Raw genomic sequence first — 21797 nt, 5'->3', positions numbered from 1 at the left:
TCTGCGAAAGTTATAGCCACAGTGCATGGTAGGTCCTTAGGATGGAAAAGGCATTTAAATTTGTGGATGGAAGACGTGAACAGAGACATGTCTTGATTAACAGCAACTGGGTTTGGTACCATCCATGGTTTCAGGAATCCATTGGGGATGTTGGAATGTATCCTTCATGAATGAGGGGGGACTACTAGAGATGGGAAAATCAATAAAATATTAGCAAATAGAATTCATCAATATATTAATAGAATTGCACACCATGACCAAGTGGGATTTATTCCAGGGATGCTGGCTTAACATTCAAAAATCAACAATATAACCCATAATATTAACAGGCTAAAGAAGTAAAACCACACGACCATATCAACTTACACAGAAAAAGCATTTGACAAAACCCAGCACCCATTCATAATTTTTAAAAACCTCTCAGAAAAGTAGGAAAAGAGGAGAGCTTCTTCAGCTTGACAAAATTATACAAAACACCTCCAGCTAACATTATAATGGTGAAAGACTGAATGCTTTCCCTCTAAGATCAGGAACTAGGCAATGATGTCCAATCTCAGAACTCTTATAGCGCTAGAATTTCTAGCCAGTGCAATAGGGCAGAAAAAGGAAATAAAAAGGAATACGGATCAAAAAGGAAGAAATAAAATGTTTACAGGTGACATAGCTATCTATGTAGAAAATCCCAAGGAACCTAAAAAAAAAAAAAAAAAAACGATCTACTGAGTTCAACAAGGTTACAGGGTGTAAGATCAGCACGCAAAAACCAATTATATTTCTATATACTAGCAATGAACATATGGACACCAAAATTAAAAATACAATGCCATTTATAATTGTTCCGAAAAAATAAAACAGGTATAAATCTAGCAAAACATGTACAGGACTCACATATTGAATGCTACACAATGCTGATCAAATAAATCAAAAAGGATCTACATAAATGGAGAGACAAACTGTGTTCATGGACTGGAAGATTCTAAGATATCAATTCTCCCCAACTTGACATACACATATCAAAATCCCAACAAGATTTTTTGTAAATAGATGTAGACAAGATTATTCTAAAATTCGTATGGAAAGGCTAACTCGAATAGTTTTTTAATTAAAAAGGAATAAAGAGGGAATAAGCTATCTACCCAATTAGAAGACTTATTATATATCCACTGCAATCAAGACTGTGTAGTATTAGTGAGAGGTTAGACACATAAATCAAGGGGAAAGAATAAAGAACCTAGCAATAAACCCACATAAACACACTCAATTTTTGGCAAAGGTGCAAAAGGAATTCAATGGAGGAAAAACAAGCCTTTCAACAAATGGTGCTAGAGCAATTGTTCATCCACAGGCAAAAAGAAAAAAAACCCTTAAGCTAACAAAAAAATTTTTATGCAAAAATCACTGCAAAATGGAACACTAACTTGAATTGATAAATGGTACTTCATTAAAATTAAAAACTTTTAAGCCAGGCATGGTGGTGCATGCCTGCAGTCCCAGCTACTCAGGCATCTGACGTGGGAGGATCGCTTGAGCCCAGGAGTTCATCTGCAGCCTGGGTAACACAGCAAGACACCACCCCTTTAAAAAAAAAAAAAAATACTTAAGAACTTTTGCTCTCTAAAAGGCCCTGTTAGGGTGACAAGACAAGCCACAGAGTAGGATAAAATATTTGCAAACTACTTAATCTGACAAAGGACTAGTATCTAGAATATACAAAGGCTTCTCAAAACTCACAAAACCAAATAATCCAATTAGAACATGAACTAAAGATAAAAGACATTTCACAAAAGATAACAGATGGCAAATAAGCTCATGAAAAAGTGTTTAAACATCATTAGCCATTAGGGAAATACAAATTAAAATCACATGAGATATTATTCTACTATCAGAATGGCTAAAATAACTAAACGTGCAACTACCATATGACCCAGGACCTGCACTCCTGGTTATCTACTCCAGAGAAATGAAAATACAGATTCACACAAAAACTATGTATGAATGGTTACAGCAGTTTTATTGATAACAGCCAAAAACTAGAAACGACCCAGATGTCCTCCAGCGGTGAAGGGTTAACCTACGGTGCAGCCACAAATACTGGTCAGCAACAAAAAGGCACACCAGTGACCCACACAGCAGCCTAGGTGAATCTCCAGAGAACACCATGCGTGAAAAAAGCTGCCGCCAAAAGGCTACACGTTGTATGATGCCATGTACGTAACCTTGAAAGGTCAGATTTGTAGAAATGGTGCAGGAGGGGATGGCGGGAGGGCAGGAGGCGCAGCTGTGCGGGACGCCGTGGTGATGGAGAGGCTGGGCACTTCCTGCACGGACGTCAGCATCCTGGCTGTGGTGCCCACCACAGTGCTGCAGGGCTACCATCGGGGACACTGGGTGAAGGGTACGCGGGCTCTCTCTGTGTGGTTTCTTACAACTGCAGGGGAGCTGCAATTATCCCAACATAAAAAGCTTAATAAAAAACATATGCACAAAACCCAAACCTGTGACTTCCGAAGAGCTCCCCTCCAACCACCCCACACACAGGTGTATGACACTGGAAGGAGGACCTGCCACAGCCCCAGAGCCCAGAGGCTCTAGCCATGGTGGCCTCTGCAGCCAGTCCTCAGGGGTGTGTGGCTGACGGCCCGGCCCCAGTGCCCTCCCCAGCGATGCCGACCTGCCACGGCTCTGAGCTCACTGCATGTGCTCCACTGGCCTCTCCAGAAGCCTCCCCTGGAGGCCACACACAACATGCACACACACACAGACGCACCCCCTCTCTCAGGCCTGCCTATTTGACCATGGCGAGCTTCTTCTGCCCCCTTCCACTCACCATGCTCGCGTAGATCTGCGTTGCATCAGGAAGGGCCCAATTCTGTCAACTCAGGCCAGGTGGGCAGGCCAGGGCCAGGAGCAAACATCCTGGGCTGCTTCACACAGCACCGTCACGCTGCCACAGTGACACTTCCCAGACACACACAGGCCTCGGGACACAGCCACCCCATCATAACCAGCCCAAATGACACGCTGGGCTCAGGACCATGTGGCCCATCTTTGGCTCCAAGAACAGGAAAGAGCAGTCGGTGACAGGATTCCTAACAGGTAGTTTAACCCAGGTTTCCTGTCCCCTTGGACTCACCTGCCCTCGGTCCGCTGTAGGCTGGAGAAAGGCGGGCAGACACATTGTGCAGTACGGCACTCAGGAGGGCGGCACCCAAAACCATCAATGCGGACTTGTGGGTCTCCCTCGCCCAGCCCAATACTGTCCCACCATCCTGATGGCCCTCACCTTCCAAACCTCACCGCCCACATGAAAACGTCTTCTACTCCCTGGAATACGGTGATTCGCTATCCCACATGCGGTCCTCAAAGTCCCATACCCCCTTCAAGGACAGTAACCGACTCAAAGCCAACTGTTTACTGAGTGTGCACCGTGGCTGCTGCACCATTAGACCAGCTCACTCCTGCCTCCCCCTTCTCACAAAGCCTCTCTACACTACGGACACCCCCTGGGGAGAGAAAACTCCATCCCAGCCTCCCTACCCATGGTACTGGCAACTCCCTGCTCTGCTGTCCAGGTCCCGCTGCTCAGCCCAAACCCACTGTGTCCTTTGTCTGACAATCCATCCCTCACTGGGCACAAGAATCCTGCCTCGCCCACTGACTACACAAACAGGTGAATGAGTGTGGGTACACTTCTTAGTCACCACCACACACCTGGGGACATCACTGCTCCCTAGCAGCTTCAAGCACCACTGACAAGGCCCTCCCAGCCAAGACCTAGCCAGCTGGGGCTGCGCCTCTGCCTCTCACTTCCACACACAGAGCTCCCAGGTCACCAGGGTGATGTTGGCCAGCACACAGCACCTAGGGGACACTGGCATGATGAACTCCCACTGTACTCTCCCTTCCCTGAATCCCAGTCTTCAGGCATGCCACAGTGTGCACCATGCTGGGGGACAGCTGGCACTCTCAGACAGCTACAGCGTGGCCCTGCTCAGCAAGAACCACAGTGTTTCCATGCTCCTGACCCAGCAAGCCCACGGCCAGAGATTGAGCCCGAAGAAATAAGAGAGAGAAGCAAACACTCCCGCTCATGCTGTGGGAAGAGCTCAACGCCCAGCAGGGAAATGGCGATGTCAGCACGGACACCTAAGAGCTCACCCTGAAATATTACATAGCCATTCCCTACCAAAAAGTATGAAGATTCCAGCCCCCGGGGCACACTCACACCATGGAATCACGACAGCACTCCTGCACAGACACTGGAAGCTTCGCCCACTGTCTCCTGGGTGGCCAGCACCCTCTGGAGGTGTTCAGAATTTCCCCAGCAGCAGCTCTGAAGCTGGCACCACTCAAGGCCCCGGAGACAAAAAGATGAGGCACATACTGTCGCTCCCTTGAGGGCTGGCAGTCTAGTGACAGAGACCAGACACGGGTAAAACGTGAAAAGACATCTGTTTATAATATACGTAAAGATGGATGAAGATTAGGAGTTGATGAACTGTTGAGATCATGAGCAAGTTTTGGGGGTTGCTTTGTTTTTACCATTTTTGTAAAGTAAATGCTACTATATAGCACTTACCAGATATCATTTAAAGCGGGGGAAGGCATGTGCCTGACTGACAAGCACAGGTGACTTCAGATATAATCCTGGCTGAGTGGCTTCCAAAGTGGGAGGTCTTAGTTGTTCCTGGCAAGATAAGTGTAGGTGGAGCTAGGGAACCCCTCTACTCCACTCTCTACCAACATGGCCTACCAGCTCTGGATGTTCAGCATCAAGATCCTAGCCTGGAAGGGGGAAGCCCAATTCAAGCCCTGGTTCCACCACTTACTCCTTGCCTGGCCCAGGGCCACAGAGTTTCATCATTCACAACAATAGAAGTAGAAAAATACACAATTCCCTTCCATACCATTTTTAAAAAAACACATCAGACACAAACACACCCTGGGTCACACTGCACAATCAAGACGGCCTCAAGGTCAGGAACACACATCCCAGCACTCACAAAGAGCTCAGCACATGGCTGCCGCTCGGACCAAGCTAGTGCTCCTGGCAGCGAGCCCTGCAGTGGAAGCAGCCCACGGGGGTCCCAGAACAGCCTGTGGATCAGTCCAAAGGGGCTCCAGGGCTCCTGCTTCTGAGGCAGGGGGGCAAGGCACGCAAATCCACACGAGCTCCCTCACACCAGGCTCCACGCCTGAATTCCACACAGAGTGACCATCCCCGTGAAAGTTCTTCAAGAGGAAAAGGAGGGAAAGTCCCACACGGTCCTGAGAGGGGCCCTTCCTTTGGGGCCAGTATCCCAGCTCTGGGGGGTTCCTGGGCCAAGGTGGGTTGGGGGCTGCACTAACGCACCGGCTGGAGCACATGCCCCTTGCTAGAGGAGTCGCTGAAAGGTCTGTGGGCAGGATGTGTGCACACTGTAGCTAAGATATCTTCTGTGGTTTTGAGGCTGGTGCTTTGCCCTTTTTGTCTCCCAAGAGTTTCTGTGGAAACACTTCCATACTTCTAGCAAACAGGTTGTTTAATACTTTCTGTATTTCAATCCCGAAAAGAGAAACAATGCCTGCGTAGCAGCCATGTGGCCATCTTTATAAGCTTGTAAATCACAGGAGACTTCGAGGCTGCGGTCTTTTCTGGGACACTGAGATGTAAGTCAGTAAAAGACAATGAAGGGCGAGCACGTCAAAGTCCAGTCTCAGGCCTTACCCCCGCCAAGACCTCACTGTGTCCTGTGGCTGCCCCAACACACCATGAGGGGACCAGGTGGTCTGTGGGAGGGAGCTTCTCAGCAGAGCCGTGTGCCCACTTGCCTCACACACAGTGGGTTGGCACACACCTCTGGCTGTGCCTAGGACAGGACTTCTCTTTTACAACAAGCATGCCAGGGCCAACAAGCATTGGCCATCACTGCAGTCCCCTTGAGAGGCCACAGGCTTATCCCCACAATGCTGTGTTGACCAACATTGCTAGAACTTCTAAGAGTCATCCACAGGGCCTTGAGCCTGGAGAACACCATCCTGTTGCTTTGCAGCCACACAGTTCTGGACTCAAACTATATCCCTCAGTGCAATCACCATCTGCCAGCAAGAGCTTCCAGGGCATTAGCTACCTCTGAAAGGCAGCAGGGAGCAATCAGCTGCTAGGAAGGTACTGAAAATCATGCTGCAACCTCTGCAAGTGACTCAACATCATCAGGACGCAGGCCACGTGCCAGGGAGAAAGCCCAGCCTCTGAGTGAAAATGGCTGCTACTCATCCACTGGCAGGAAAGCACCGGCATGTGGGGAAGAGGACACACGCACATGCGGGCAGGTCTGGCAAAAATGCCCACAGTTTCCTTTCTCGAGCACATCGGCACTACTCCACACTGTCATCGGAGCTAAGCTGTGGAATTCAGGGCCCTGTGGAGCCCAAAGCTCATCAATTGAGAGGTGCTCATGCAAGGAGGTACCCCACAGCCACCCCACACTACAGGATGAGCCATCCACCCAGCTTGGCCAGTTATTCAGAAGTTGGGGAAGCTGATGGAGAATGGGCTCTTCTCTGGAAGGAGTCTTCCCTACCTACGCAAAGACATCAAGCCTGAACGCAGACTACCACCTCCGCCCCTCCCCAGGGAAAGCTGGGCCAACAAGCTGTCTACTTCAGAGCCTCATCAGTAGGGTGCCCATGTAATTTATCACTCAAACTAGAATGAAAGGGAATCCTACTAACTATGCCATGATCTCTGGTCCCACAACTCAGCAGCACAGCTGTGCCCACCCCCCTCCCTGGGTCCTTGCAAAGAGATAACACAAACACAAGCACCTCGACCGTGACACAGGAGAACTGCCCCAAGCCTCTGGAGGGGGGACAGGAAAGCAGGGGTCCCCATCAGAATGTGCTTTCCTTAAAAGTTCCTTGGAACAGCTAACTGGGCGCCCTCCCAAAGGGCAATGCACAGGCTCGCCCGCCGGGGCCTCAGCTCCCGACTCTACTAACTGTCCTCAGTCGCCTCTAGTGTAAGAGATACCCTCAGGGAGGGGCCTGGAGGACACTCTGGCAGGACATCAATGTTCTCTTTAGGCAGCAGGTTCATGAACATTCATTTTATTATTTAGACTTACACTAGATCCATATTGTATCTATATGTTACTTATATTCTTTTGTGTATATCCAATATTTCATTCTACTAAAAAATATTAATGCAAAGATCAGAGTAAATCAGTGGTCTTCAAACTGTGAAGACCCCCAGAGGGTGTGCTTCAGGGGCCACTGTGGGTGTGGGACGGGCAGGCCTTCTTCCTCCTCCTCCTCCTGGCCTTCTACAAGAGAACTTTCATGCATAATATATGACAGCTCCATGTTTCATCTCAAGAGGCCGGGTGTTCTGATGCCAAAGAAATAAAGTTTTAAAACTGGTAATACACCAACAAACAGGCAGAGAAGGTCTTTTCCCTCTAGCTGACCGCAAGATCATCTGGGGCCCGTGAGCCCTCCTGCCAGCAGCTCCTGGGTACGGCACATCGTGGAGCACCCAAGTCTCCCTCAGCTGTCTCGCCTTCAACTCCTGTGGCCCTCAGCCCTTCTCCCCATAATATTTAAGGCTTAACTTATCTCCTTCTGGGCTGCTCAGCTGATTTTCAGGTTAGACAAAAATGGAAGAAAGAAGGCATAAAACTCCGAGTGGCCAGGGCTCCCCTGCACCGGACTCCTAGCTAGCTGCACAAGGTGCAGGCAACCCGTTTTCCACATTGGACTCCTCCAATGAGGAGCAGTGGACTGGACAGCAATACACAGGGTCCATCCCCCTGTCTGAACCCAGCAGTCCACAGTACCGACACCAGCCTCCACACACTGCTCACCGATAGGACAGCTGCAGGACCAGTGATTCTCTCCTGGGCCTCTACCCGAAAGCACTGAAAGCAGGTGTTCACACAATACTCAAACACGAATGTTCAGAGCAGCACTATTTACAACAGCCAAAAGGGGGAAACAACCCAGACATCCACCACCTGAGGAAAGGATAAACAAAAGGGGGCCCATCCACACAGTGGAACACTATCCGGCCACAAAAGGAATGAAATCCTGATACATGCTACAATGTGGAACCTCAGAAACATTATGCTCAGTGAAAGAAGCTAGACAGAAGGTCACATATTGTGAGATTCATTTGATGAAATTTCCAGAAGAAGTACATCCACAGAGAGCAGAGTGAGAGCTGCTGAGGATGGTGGGTACAGAGCAACTGCTTAACAGTGACAGGGGTTCTTTGAGGGCAATGGAAATGTTTTCAACTGAAGAGTGGCAGGGGTTGCACAACTTTGTACACTTTAAAATGGCTAATTTTATGTTATGCAAATTTTACCTCGAAAAAAACTAAAAAACAAACCCCACGAACAGCTTACTCCATCCTGACACTGGGAGGGCAGACAACTGCAGCTGCCCCTCTAAACTCTCCCTCCTCTCCTACCCCCTCAGCCCACACACAGGCCCTGCAAGCCCAGCCCCTGCCCAGACACTGGAAGGGGTGGAGGTGACAATTTAAAAAAGCTCTTCCCTGTCTAGTCTTGACAATGAGCCCATGGCCACCAGATTATTGGAACGTGATGCCATTCATGGCAAAGGGAGGAATGCTGGAGAATGTGTGGGGACAAATCTCTGGGGCAACAGCTTTGTAGGGAAGAGTCACACCCTGTTCCTCAAAAAGCCGTCCTTCCCATTAGGAAACAGGTAGGACAGGAGAGTGGTGGAAGGAACAAGCGTGAGACAGGAAATCTGAACAAGCACAGCGAATCCATCCTCCAGCCCCACCTTCCCAGCACACACCCCCTTCCAGGAGGTCAGCCCCCTACGCCCAGACATGAGGGGTCTTTGGAGCTGCACACAGCCAGAAGGCCCAGTTAAGCCCCACCCGGTCCCTGTGCGAGACAGAGAAGGCGGCCTTGAGTCAGGTGGAGGGTTTCCTCCTGGGAGTCAGGTGGAGGGTTTCCTCCTGGGAATACCACTGTCGGTGCTGCCCTGGGCAAGTTCCACCACCTCTCTTCACCCTTTCCTTATCACCCCATCTCATAAGGCTGCTGTGAATATAAATGAGTTAATAGTGGCCTGGCACAGAGCAATTTCTGTTAGCTATGAATGCCACCACCAGTGAAATAAATAATCCTAGAGCAGGTCAACCATTCCAGCGATTTCCGTGCCATAGAAGGCCGGCACCAGCTGGCCAGGCCCCCCAAGAAGAGGACTCCTAAGCTCACAGTTTCTAGGCTGGAAGGGAGAGGTGGAGCCAAGAGGCAGTGAGCTGGCCACCAAGGTGACATCTGCCTGTTAGAAGAGCTCCTTCTCCGGCTCAAAAGAAGGGCCTACTGCTTGTTTAGACCCCAGCGAAGGGCCTAGGTGGAGACTCCGTTCCCTGTGAGAGGCAATGACTTACAAAGGCTGGGGCATCAGGGGTGGGCAGAGAGGCTGGAAGGACCTGCCTGCCAGCTGAGGGAGACAACTCAATGCTGGTGACCAGAGGGCCACAACACACCCTGGCCAGATCTCCCACCCACCCAGAGACGTGGGACTAGACCCAGCTCCGCAGCTCTGGGCTGCTCCCTACCCTCCCCAGGCCACTGCACCCAGGCCCCGGCCATGAGGATTCTGCTTCCCAGACAACTGCGAGGTGGCTGCACAGCTGCTCCAAGGGATGGGGGTGCAGTTGGAAGTGGGGAGGCACAGCTTCTCTCAATCCTCTCCCACCTTGCCAGCGTGTGTAATGGCTTCTCTGCAAAGTGACTGCTGAAATCTGACGCTGCCTCTGCCCTTCATCGGACCTGTATTGTCTAATTCTCTGGGCTTGACAGAGAAGGGGGGCAGAGGGTGGTTGGAGGCAGACTCCAAAGTTAGATCCTAAGCTGATTGATGGTACCAGGCCCCTTCACTTCCTACCCTCTAAAAATTCTTAAAACCGGTTCAATCCTTATACAGCAGGTCCTCAAATGTCGTTTCCTTATAATGTTGATGAGAAAAAGTCACTGCCACTGTCTGTGTGGAGTTTTCACGTTCTCCCCACGTTTGTGTGGGTTTTCTCTAGGTATCCTGCTTTCCTCCCACATCCCAAAGACATGCACACTCCGTCAACCGGTGTGCCTGCAAGGTCCCCGCCTGCACGCGGTGTGTGTGAGCACGCCCTACGACGGGGTGGTGTCCTGTCCAGGGCTGGTTGCCCCTGTGCACCCTGAGCTACCAGGATAGGCTCCAGCCACCCTAGACACTTAACTGGAATAAGCAGGTTGGGAAATGAATGAATGAATACAAATTATTGTCAGATAAGAATTCATCAAGTCCATGATAATCATACAAATACACAGCGATAAACAATGTGATCCGAAAATGCTCAGCAAGCCTGTCACATTTGCTCTTGTTTGAGTTTGAGCTGGGTGGTGGGGGAGGTGCTCCTTACAATATTCTCTGCAAACATTAATTCCCTGATTTAATCCACCACTGTGACAACCACCATCACTCATTGATTCACCAAAACTTGAGTAATTGACGTCTTTTTTTTTTTTTGAGCCAGAGTCTCGCTCTGTTGCCCAGGTGCTGTGGCATCAGCCTAGCTCACAGCAACCTCAAACTCCTGGGCTTAAGTGATCCTCCTGCCTCAGCCTCCCGAGTAGCTGGGACTACAGGCATGCGCCACCATGCCGGCTAATTTTTTTTTCTATATATTTTAGTCGTCCAGCTAATTTCTTTCTATTTTTGGTAGAGACGGGGTCTCGCTCTTGCTCAGGCTGGTCTCAAACTCCTGAGCTCAAACGATCTGCCCGCCTCGGCCTCCCACGGTGCTAGGATTACAGGTGTGAGCCACCGCGCCAGCAAGACGTCCTTGTTTTTATTAATCTTTAATGTAGCTCACATGTGGTTCAACGTTTCAAATATTAGAACTGTTTGGGGTCAATATTTGGGAATGTGGTGATGATTTTGTGAGCAGAAGTATGCCATGGGAACTTAACACTTGTTTATGTCAATTAGCCTATGGTAAAAATAGTTTTGTTACACATAGTTTCACTTAAAGTCCCAGTTAAGAACCTATCGACAAACATTAAGTGAGGATTTACTATACTTATATGTTCTGAAAATTGTACACAAGCAAACTGACGATGGCCTTTCTAATGCTCCAGAGGAAGCTGCTGGGACAGCGCAGAGCAGCTCAGGGGGAAGGAAGACAGCCTGGGCTTCCTGGGCGTGTGTTTCGTGGGTGGAGACAGACAAATAGAGGTCTGAGGGCCAGCTTTCCCACAGAGCCACCGTGGAAGGTCCCCTCTCTGGGCCTGTTTTCCCATCAGTAACTTCCTCTGGAGCCCAAGATCTCCAAGGTCCCTCCAGCTCAAACACCCCAATCTCTGTTGAGCTCCAGGAGGGACGGGGCACGTGGCGCTCCCTGCACTATACCTGCCCCACCTGGCCCATGGCAGACACCCAAGAGCAGATGGGCCAGCGTGCTGAGAGCGTCCCAAGGGCAGGGCCTGTTTCCCACATGCAGGTTCCATTTTGCACGGTTTACTACTTACAAAATGAACCCCATTTACTGAGTGCCCACTATGTACCCCAACATATACAAACTCAGCCCTTGCCACATATCCTGCAGTTGCTGAGGACTTGGCAAGCTTCCATCTTCCTCATCAGCACCCAAAGACATGAGTGTTATTATAACCCCCGTTTTCAAATGAGGGGCACAGAAACTTAAACTCTAAGTCACTTGTTCCATCAGCATGGAAAACAGAGCCAGGATGTGAACCCGGGTCTGCACTCTCCACCATTCCAATTCCCTTGCCTGGGCACAGTTAAATGAAAAGTGGGACTGTGTCAGATTTCTAGGTCAGAGTGCGTCCCCAAGCAGGAGTGCTCTGACCCCCCCTGGGCCTCAGGCTCCTGAGCCCCAAGTGGCTCAGCCAGTACTGATAGTGAGGCCTGGGTGTGGCATAGGGGACGCAGGAGACGTGGCCCCATTCTCTGACCCAGCTGGGGATCTCAGCAGCTGCACCCCCTTCCCTTGGCCCCTGTAGCAATGGGCAGGACCACACGGAGCTAAGAAACCCATGTGGAAAGTGCACCATGGATCCTTGTCAGTCTGTTGAAACCAGTGCTAGAACCTACAGAGATCAAGGACACAGCTATTTCCTGATTCTGAATTCCTTTTTCAGGGGAAAAGATAGTGCTTCCTTTTCAGAGTGGTGCCAAAGGCATGGCTGCTGCCTCAGCCCAACTGCAGGACAAGGAGCACTCCAAGGCTGAGGAGAAGTGAGACCTGGGTGATGACCCGCCCAACACCCTGCACCACCCATACACACACACCCCAACACACACACACGCCCCACCAACACTCCAGAACTAAGGGATCCAGTTAGGGCAAGGCCCTGTTCCTGATAGCAAAAGTTAACACTTATCAGAGACAGGGAGGCCAAACAGGACTTTGGAAATACTCACATTGGCCTTCCTGTGAACAAGGCAGGTTGCTGAACCTCTCTGGGTCTCAGCTTCCCCATCTGCTAATTGGAGACAACTCCTCACCTGGTGTATAGGAGGCACACAGCCCCTGCAAGCCCCTCCTCCCAGGGACAGGGAGCATAAGTCCACTGAACAGCTGTGATTTATTCTGCAGCACACCAGCCTCCCTACCACTGATCTGCCCAGAGACACGCATGAACAGTAACGAGCTCGCCAGTGGCCTTCCCAAGGAGAAGGAGGACACGTTTGGAGCCTTGGTGAAAGCCTCATGGAGCCAAGCTCTGTATCACAGCCCCATCACTAAGCAGTTCAGTGACCCTGGGCAGGCTCCTCTGAAATTCAGTGTCTCCTCCTCTGAGCGGGACCTTGCCACCACCGGTCCTGCTGGCCTCCTTAGACTGCCGAGGCCCGTGTGAGATTATAGGATATGACCCTTGATTTAGCATGGGGAGGCTCTAGAGGATTCTGCAGACCCAGCCACTCAGACTCCAATGCAAGCCAACCCCAGTGCCGGGGCAGGCCACCGTCCAGTGCAGCATGCAACGGCCAAGCTGAGCCCAAGGGGAAGAAGGAGCTCAAAGGGTTACAGGCTCCAGGCAAAAACCAGGCTGTGGTTTCTTGTGAACTAGGATGACCCTGACTGAGAAAACCAGTGAGTGATTTGGAAGATTCCAGTTCCAGTCTCCAGAGACAAAATGCCAGCAAATCAATGCCTCCAAAGGAAGTGATAATGCCATGGGACCGGTAGGGTGGGGCATCTGGGACTCCACCCAAGGGCAGCTGTGAGACTGCCTGGGCTGCTAAACTGGAAGAAGCCCAAAATCTGGGGCAGAGTTTTCAAACCTGCCCCACGTGGTCCCTGAGAGGACCAGAGTCCCCCCACCCTCCGTGGGAGGCCAAGCTCCAGGCTTCAACCTGTATCACCCAGAGCCGGCTGCTTCTCCTATGTCACGCATCGCATTTCTGTAGGAGACTCCTCGAGCAAAAGGCTTCAGATTTAATGAAAGCTTGAAAACCATCGGCCTGGTCCAACTGTGTCATTCACAGGGGAAAGGGTGGCTTTGGGAACAAGTGTCCCAGGACAAAAGAAGAGCCTATTTTCTTAGGTCAAATGCGCCCAAAGCAGAGTCCAGTGCTCCTCCACGTCAGGCAGTAGGATGTTGCTTCCCTCTGCCTGGGTGCAGTGCTCGCTCTTCTCTTTCAAGACTAAATGGCAGCTTGGAAACGCTTTAAAGATAAACATTCCAAGTCAAATTTCTTTATTTCAGCTAAACAGCATCAGGGTCCTAGTAACCACAAGACAACCCAAACAAAGGCGACTGCCCCCAGCAGAGGCCACCAGCCTGCTTCCTGGAGTATCAACCACCATACGGGGCCCAGGAACGCCACCCTTTCCGTTGGCACACCACTCCCTCCTGTGAACAGAAGGCAGGCACCCGCTTTTCAGGTAGGAGACCAAGGCATGGAGAGCGTGAAGAGAGCAGAGGCCTTGGACTGCAGTCCTTCTGAGTGGCAAGGGAAATAGAACTCAGAGGTAAAGGTCGAGTAACAGGATAGAACCCAAGGAAAAAGGCTAGGATGCTTCGTAAGAACCCAGTCCCGCGTCCACAATGCGCCTGCCCCAGGCTCTTACCAGCTCCCAACCGGACAGGCCTGTGGCCCCTGCCAGCACCCTCCTCCCTTCTGCCCCCAAACTCTGCCCCTGGACAGACGGCAGGGATCAGAGCCCTGAAAAAGGTTTCTTCCAAGCACACCAAAAAGAGTTGCCAAAGATGTGATATTCAGAGAAAGACTCTCCAGAAGTTGGCAAAAAGACACCAAGGCCAAGGAGGAGTAAGGACACAAATAGGAGCAACAAGTTAGAGAGGGCCAACCAGCACTTCCCAGGGCTGCCCCAGGACTGTAGGCAATGGTCCAGTGGGCTACAGAGCACTGCAAAACTAGGAAAGGCTGGTCTGAGCCAAATGTGCCCTAAGAACGGAACTTCTTTACATGGTGAAATGATAGTATTTGGGACGTCAGCTTAAACATAATATAATTAAAATTAATTTCACCTGTTTCCTTTTACTTTTTAATGTGGCCACTGGAAAATTTTAAATTAGGGCTGGGCATGGTGGCTCATGCCTGGAAAACCAGCACTTTGGGAGGCCAAAGGGGGAGAATCGCTTGAGGCCAGGAGTTCAAGACCAACCTGGGAAACATAGTGAGACGCTATGTCTTAAAAAAAATTTTTTTCTTTTTAATTAGCTGTGCATAGTGGCATGCATCTATAGTCCCAGCCACTCTGGAAGCTGAGGTAAGAGAACTGCTTGAGCCCAGGATTTCTAGGCTGCAGTGAGCTGAGATCATACTACTACACTCCAGCCTGGGCAACAGAGCAAGACTCTGTATCTACAAAAAAAAAAAAAAAAAAGATAATGTAAAATTATGTATGTGGTGTCCATTACAGTTCTATATACTTCTATAGGACTATATGACAGGGCTGGTCTAACCCAGGGGTTGGCACATTCTCCCCATATACCAAATCTGCCTTTTTAAAACCCAAAAACCAAGAATGGCTTTCACATTTTTAAATGGTTATAGCCTATGTAAACTCAATGTTGCCTGTTGGCCTGCAAAATCTAAAATATTTACTACCTAGCCCTTTATTTCTTTTCTTTATTTTTATTTAGCAAGCTCAGATTTTTCTTACTATCTAGCGCTTCGAAATGTGTTTGCCAATCCCTGGTATAGACTCTAAAAGCAACCAGATATCCACTCCAGGTGACACAAGGAGTAGAAAACAGGTCTAGGGGTAGCGTGGGTGTGTGTGCGTGTATTTTACAGATGGTCCCTGACTTATGTTTTTTCAACTTAACGATGGGTTTGTGGGGGTATTAAATGCATTTTCAACTCACAGTATTTCTGACTTACAATGGGTTTATTCAGATGTATACCCATCATAAGTGGAGAAGTGTCTATCTGTACATTTTTTCTTTTTTATTGAGGTAAAATTCACAGAACATAAAATGATGTTATTTTGAAGTGAACAAATCAGTGTTATTTAGTGCATTTTATAATGCTGTGCAACCAGCACCTCCATCTAGCTCCAAAGTATTTCATCACCTCCAAAACAGAACCCCAATCCCATTAGCAGTCAGTCCTCATCCCCTGTCCTTCCCTCAGCCTCTGGCAACAACCACTCTGCCTTGTGTTTCCACAGATTTACCTACTCTGGACATTTCATGCAAATGTCACATACAATACGTGACATGTAACCTTTTCTGTGTGATTCTTTCACTTGGCATAATGTTTTCTAGGTGCATCCCTGTTGCGACACGTCTCAGCACTTCACTGCTTTATAAACTGATATTCCACTGTACAGACACACCACATTTGTTTATCTACTCATTATGTGGTAGACACTTCGATTGTTGTCACCTTTTGGCTATTGTGAACAATGCATTATGAACACTCGCATCCAAGTATTTGTTTGAACATACCTGTTTTCAATTCTTTTGGGCATATACCTAGGAGTGGAATTGCTGGCTCATATGGTAGTTCTATGCTTAACTTTTTGAGGAAACGCCAAACTGTTTCCCACAGCAGCTACACCATTTCGTTCCCACCAGCAACACACAAGGGTTACAATTTCTTCACATCCTCGCCAATGCTTATTATATTCCTTTTTTTTTTTTAAATGCTAGCCATCCTAGTGGGTATGATGTGATATCTCATTGTGGTTTTAATTTGGATTCCCTGATGACTAATGATGTTGAGCATCTTTTCATGTGGTTTTTGGCCATTTTTAATGGGATTTTGTGTGTCTGAGATTTTTGACACACCCCCTGCCAAACAATACACAACCCAACCCAAGATTTACAAATCTTCTAAAAAGGTTGGGCATGAAATCTTCCCATTCCTTCTGAGATAAACATTAAGGCAAATAAGGAAGTTCTGTACCCTGGAACGTACAAGAATGTCACAGGAACAAAGGGAAACCTGAAGAAATGCCTCACTGAGAGCCCCCACCCCCAAATCTGGGATTCCTATCCTGAGGCCCCCACAGCCTTGGCAATGGGGTATGGGCACAGCCAGGGCAGAATCAGACCAGCGGGACTGAGAGCCCTGGGAGAGATCAAGACCAACCTCATTTCCAGAAGGAAATGACCAATGTCCCACAACAAAATAAGCATAGATAGAGGATGAGAACAAAATCTGAATGCAGCGGCTCCTTCCACAGAGAGGCAACGCCTAATGCTACACACTCAGCAGAAGAATGAGACATCATTATCAGGTCCACACTCACCAGGAACCCTGCAAACCCACAGAGGCTAGAAGAGGATGTGGGGGCCAAGCACCCTGCACTCCAGACCTGTTTCTCCCACTAGCCTCCAACCTCTCTGATTCACCTCCTGGCCTCCGCGCCAGCTCCCCTGCTGCCTGCCCACTGCACAGGGCCTCCCTCTGCCTGCTCTTCTTGTCACTCTCCACAGCCTGCACTTACTCCCAAGACTTCAGCAACCACCTCCACACCTCACCTCCAGAACGCCTACCTGACCCCACCAACCCCTTGCCTGAGCTCTAACTACCTCCTTCTAGTGCCTGAGTGGGTGACTCCACTTCCACCAGGTCAAACTTACCGTATTATTTTTGACCCTGCCCACCCTCCAAGTCTACTCCAAATCCATTATTCTCAACCTCTGTTAAAGGTACTTCCATCTACCCTGGTTTCCTCAACCCCCACCTCACCCTTCCCAATTAACAGACAATATCCTGTCCCTAGCGTCTGATGACTCCTTCCATCACCACCAGATTTACCTATCTTGGAAAGAACGCCTTCTTAAATTCGAGGATAAAACTATAAAGGAAAAGAGAAATTTAACTGCATTCGTATTTAAAACTACCATATGAAAAAGAAAAACCACCATACATAGAATTAAAAGGCAAGTGGGGGAAAAAATATCTGCAATATATGACAGACATCAGATTAATACCTAGAGCAGGGCTGGCAAACTATGGTTCCAAGAGCAAATCACGTCAGCTGCCTGCTTTTGTAAATAAAGTTTTATTGGAACACAGCCATACCCATTAGTCTATGTATTGCCTACAGCTGCTTTGGGGCTAAGGTGCCAAAGTTGCACCATTATCACAGAGACCATAAGGCCCACAAAGACTAAAATATTTACTATCTGGCCTTTTACAAAAAAAGTTTGTGGACACCTGATCTAAAGCATATACAGAAATACGTATATCCCACAAATCAGTGGGAGAAAAAACTATTCCAACAGAAAAATGGGCAAAACAATATGAACAGGCAATCCACAAAAGAAACAAAATTACTCAAGTATTACAAAAAGAGGGCCAGGCAGGCACAGGTGGCTCACATCTGTAATCCTAGCACTCTGGGAGGCCGAGGCGGGAAGATGGGTTGAGCTCAAGAGTTCGAGACCAGCCTGAGCAAGAGTGAGACCCCCGTCCCTACCAAAAAGAAGTTAAAAACCCAGCTGGGCGATGCTGGGAGTGCCTGTAGTCCCAGCTACTCAGGACGCTGAGGCAGAAAGATCGTTTGAGAGGAGCTGGAGGTTGCAGAGAACTACAACGATGCCCCTGCACTCTACCCAGGGCGACAGAATGAGACTGTGTGTCAACAAAAACAAGACAACTGAACACCCCTCCTCACAACCCCTCACTCCTTCATATTAAATAATTTTTTTAAAAAAAGTATTATAAAAAGAGGCTTACCCTCACTGGTAATTAGGGAAATTATTAAAGAATTAAATCATTTGATAATATCCAGTGCTGGAAATGTTATGACACAGTCTTTTTTTGGAAGGCAATGTGGTGATATCTGTAAAAAAAAAAATTTAATGCGCTTAATGTCAACCCAACCGTTCTATTTTTAGGTATCTGCCCTCAGAGAAATACTTGCAATCCTGCACGCACGCACACACTCAGAAGCATTTATAAAGCTGTTTGCTGAAGCATTCACAACAAAATCCCTAAGTAACCTTCATGTTCATCAATAAGGGAATAGGTTAAATTATGGTACATCCCTAGCAGTCCAATATGCAAAACAATTTGGGTATACTTACATGTAACACCATGAAAAGAGCTCTAAGACATATTGTTAAGCAGAAAAAAATACACTGCAGAGCAAATACATGCACACAGTTCGGGTTAAAGAAGGTGTTAACTGTACATCTGAGTCCATATGTCTAAGAGAAACGCACAGTACTGAAGGATAAATGCACTCCATGAACACGGGCCTGGCACTGGAGGGTGGAGTGACAAGTAATAAGGGATGGTCGCTTATTGCTTATCCCAGATCACGCTGAGCTCCCACGGTGAGGAAGAAACAAGAACTCCTCTGCTCTAAGCCAGCAGTCTCAAAGGACCTTCTGCAACATGACCACCCCTGACATTACTGTCCTTATCACATGCTCATGCAGTGGCCATTGCAGACCCTGAATAGGAGTAGGGGAAAGAAGGGTGGCTTATGAATCCTGGCTCTGTCCCTGAACTGGACAAGTCGCTTCCCTTCTCTGGGTTTCAGTCTTCTCACCGGTAAAAAGGAAGTGGTTACATTAGCCAATCGATCTCCAAGTCCCCTTCCAGTTCTGATGCCACAAAACAGTCCCTGGAAGAGGTTTTTGTACTTCTGTAGGGGAAAAACAAACAAAACCCACAGCTGCAGAAATACAACTCAAATCAGAAGGCTCAGAGAAATGACTGCTCCTGAGAAGATGACACCCCAAGAGCAAAAGCTGAGGCTGCTCATGCTCACCGCCTACACCACCCCTCAGTGTCCTCACCTATGAAAAGAGGGGGTGGTCTCAATGATTGCTGATGTATCTCACAGCTCTGATGGTCTAAAATAAGCTCAGGGCAGGGAGGGGCAGCAGGAAGCAGGGGCTTGAGGGAGACCAAGGGGAACCAATTGGCTGAGGTTTTCTAATGGAGCCCTAAGGATGAGAGAGCCTGCGGGAGGGCCGGATGCAGAGAGCAGCAGAGAAGGCTGTTGGCAACAGCCCTGAATCTCCCTCCTCTCTTTTCAAGAGCAGTTTCTTCCTGAAAGATCCCAGGAGGTAGAAGGCTAGGCTAATCTCTCGCAGCACAAATAACCCCACTTATTATTTCAGAAACTACCATTCCAATTGTGCCCTGGAGGTCTCAGGCCTGTTTTCAAAACCCACAATTCAACTTCGAATACAGTGAAAGAGTAAGTATTTTAAGTTTGCCTGCCTGCTTGAATGTAATTAATAATCAACAGATCTTTTTTAAAAAAAATCTTAACAGAGTCTACTCAAACAGGCAGATTCCATTCCAGTTTATCTAAGCTGAAGGATCAGAGAACAGCCCCTGTGAGGTGTAAATTTACCAATTTTGGCAGTTGCACAGAATACCCGGGAAACTAAAAAAACCTCTCTCAGAACAACCTTTGCCTTTTCTGTGGGCCCTTTTCTGGTTTTTGTTTGTGAAATTGTAAGAGAAAAAAGCTTAATAAAATATCATTTATTTCTTTTCACAATAGCCAAGTGAAGGAGGTAAACCAGGGATCACTAGTTTCAACTCACAGATAAGGAAATTAAAATATACAGAGGTAAAGGAACTTGCTCAAGGTCACACAGCTAAAAGTGACAGCCAAGACTAGAAGCAAAGTCTTCTGATTCCTCCTCACCACATAAATTGTTTCCCAGAAAAAAGCATCCAGCCAGGAAGAGGGAAACAAGTTCTTCTCCCTTAAATTCTACCCCCTGCACTACAGAACACCTTCCAAAGAAACTGAGTTCTGTTCTTCCCAAGCTGATCTATCTCTAAGGCCCTTGGTATCCTAACAATCCATGACTTTGTGGCCTTGAGTATTTGGTCTAGCTTTTTGGTTTTAGATGAAGTCTCTTCCTGGTGGTTGGAAATCTGACCTCAGAGAAAGGCACTGTGTCCCAGGCCATAACCCCTGCCCTACCACCCCACTCTGGTCTGCCATGTAAACAAATCAAACCCTGTGTGCACTTAAGTGGCATTAAAAACAACCAGGTCGGTTCACTTCAAAGAAATGTTTTCCATCTAAGGGGTCCTTCTGTGAAAGGAGTGGCTACAACTAGGTCACACTGGACTGGAATGTGAAGGCAGCTCCCCTGGCCTCATCCAGGTTAAAAGAAGCTCTGAAGGGGATGGAGATGGGGGTTGGGGGGAGCCAAGGAGGGTACACAGGCACATCCCAAGGAGGTGCAAACAAGGCTTGGAATCCTGGAACACTAGGAGCTCAGAGGGCAAACAGTGCAGGGGTTCCCAAGAGCCAGTGGGAACTGTCCCTCTTGGGGACCTTTTACCAGCACAAATTCCCCATCTCCTAAATCACTCCAGAGTGGGTCCCTGGGACTCTGATTTTAATGACTGGGACTCCGATGCAGGTTTGGGAGCTACTAGTCTAAAGCCCTCATTTGACAGGTAAGACTGGGAGAAGGCCCACAGGTCTCACTCCTCCACCAGAGAGCAGAGAACTCGGAAAGCAGGGTCAGGAGAGCAGCCCCTAGCTCTCTCTCTTCAACCAAAGCCTTCCAGCTTAAGTTCAAGAGCAAGACCCTCCTCCCCACACTTGGAGACCCTCCACCTCTTCCAGTCTCTGACAGTGACAACGGTTTAGAAACAGCAGGCTGGCTCCACCGGACGGAAGCCCGTAGTCCACACAGAAAATCCCCCTGCCTGGGCCACTCTGGATAGACAAGTCGAAATCTCATCCCAAGACAGACTCTGAGGGGGGTCCTGCCAAGCAGCAAGCAATCCCCAAGCGCTTTGTTCCTACTAAGAGAAACCAGGCATTTTTGAGTCACCCAAAAAGCATGAATCACACGGCAGGGCTATGGGAACGGGAAAGGATGTTATTTTTCGGCATACTTGAGGATTTTCCCTTTGTCCCGGCTCTATCAATACACTTCCCGTCCCCAATCCCCGTCCCTCCCCCAGGACTCACGCACGTTTCTCCGCTCCGCGTCAGTATCCCCGTAGCCTCCGGCGGCGCCCCCGCCCCGCCGCGGTCCCGCCGCCCGCTCACCTGCGTCAGGTCCTCGTCGTTGAGCAGATGCGACTCGCGGGGCTTGAAGCAGTTCTGACACTTGCTCTTGTTGAAGATGTTGGCCTGGAATTTCCTGCACGGGTTCTCCTTGGCCGCCGACATGGTCGGCGCGGCGGCGGCGGCGCTCCGGGCGGGCTCGGGCTCAGCGCGGTCGCCGCCGCATCCCCCGCCGGCCCCGCCGCAAGCCCGGCCCGCTCCCCCAGCGGCGGCTCGCTGCACGCGCCGAGGCTCCTGCGCCGCCCGGGCCTCAAAGCACGCGCGACGCCCCGCG

At 49.1% G+C, this 21797-nt stretch overlaps 1 protein-coding gene across 5 annotated transcripts in view; it reads right to left on the bottom strand.

The window, feature by feature from the left end:
- Nucleotides 1–21694, bottom strand: part of MPRIP (myosin phosphatase Rho interacting protein) — a 132988-nt gene extending 111294 nt beyond the window's left edge. For all 5 annotated transcript variants that reach the window (XM_012651422.1, XM_012651424.1, XM_012651425.1 and 2 more), the window contains exon 1: nt 21506–21694. In XM_012651422.1, the coding sequence (XP_012506876.1) occupies nt 21506–21628 (123 nt within the window). In that variant the 5' untranslated portion in view covers nt 21629–21694. The remainder of the gene's footprint in view (nt 1–21505) is intronic.
- Nucleotides 21695–21797: the final 103 nt, after the last annotated feature.

This window comes from Propithecus coquereli, unplaced genomic scaffold (genome assembly GCF_000956105.1).
Source record: "Propithecus coquereli isolate 6110/MARCELLA unplaced genomic scaffold, Pcoq_1.0 Scaffold355, whole genome shotgun sequence".
NCBI lineage: Eukaryota > Metazoa > Chordata > Mammalia > Primates > Indriidae > Propithecus > Propithecus coquereli.
The sequence above is the reverse complement of the archived record's forward strand: the minus strand, read 5'-3'. Positions and strand labels throughout refer to the sequence as shown.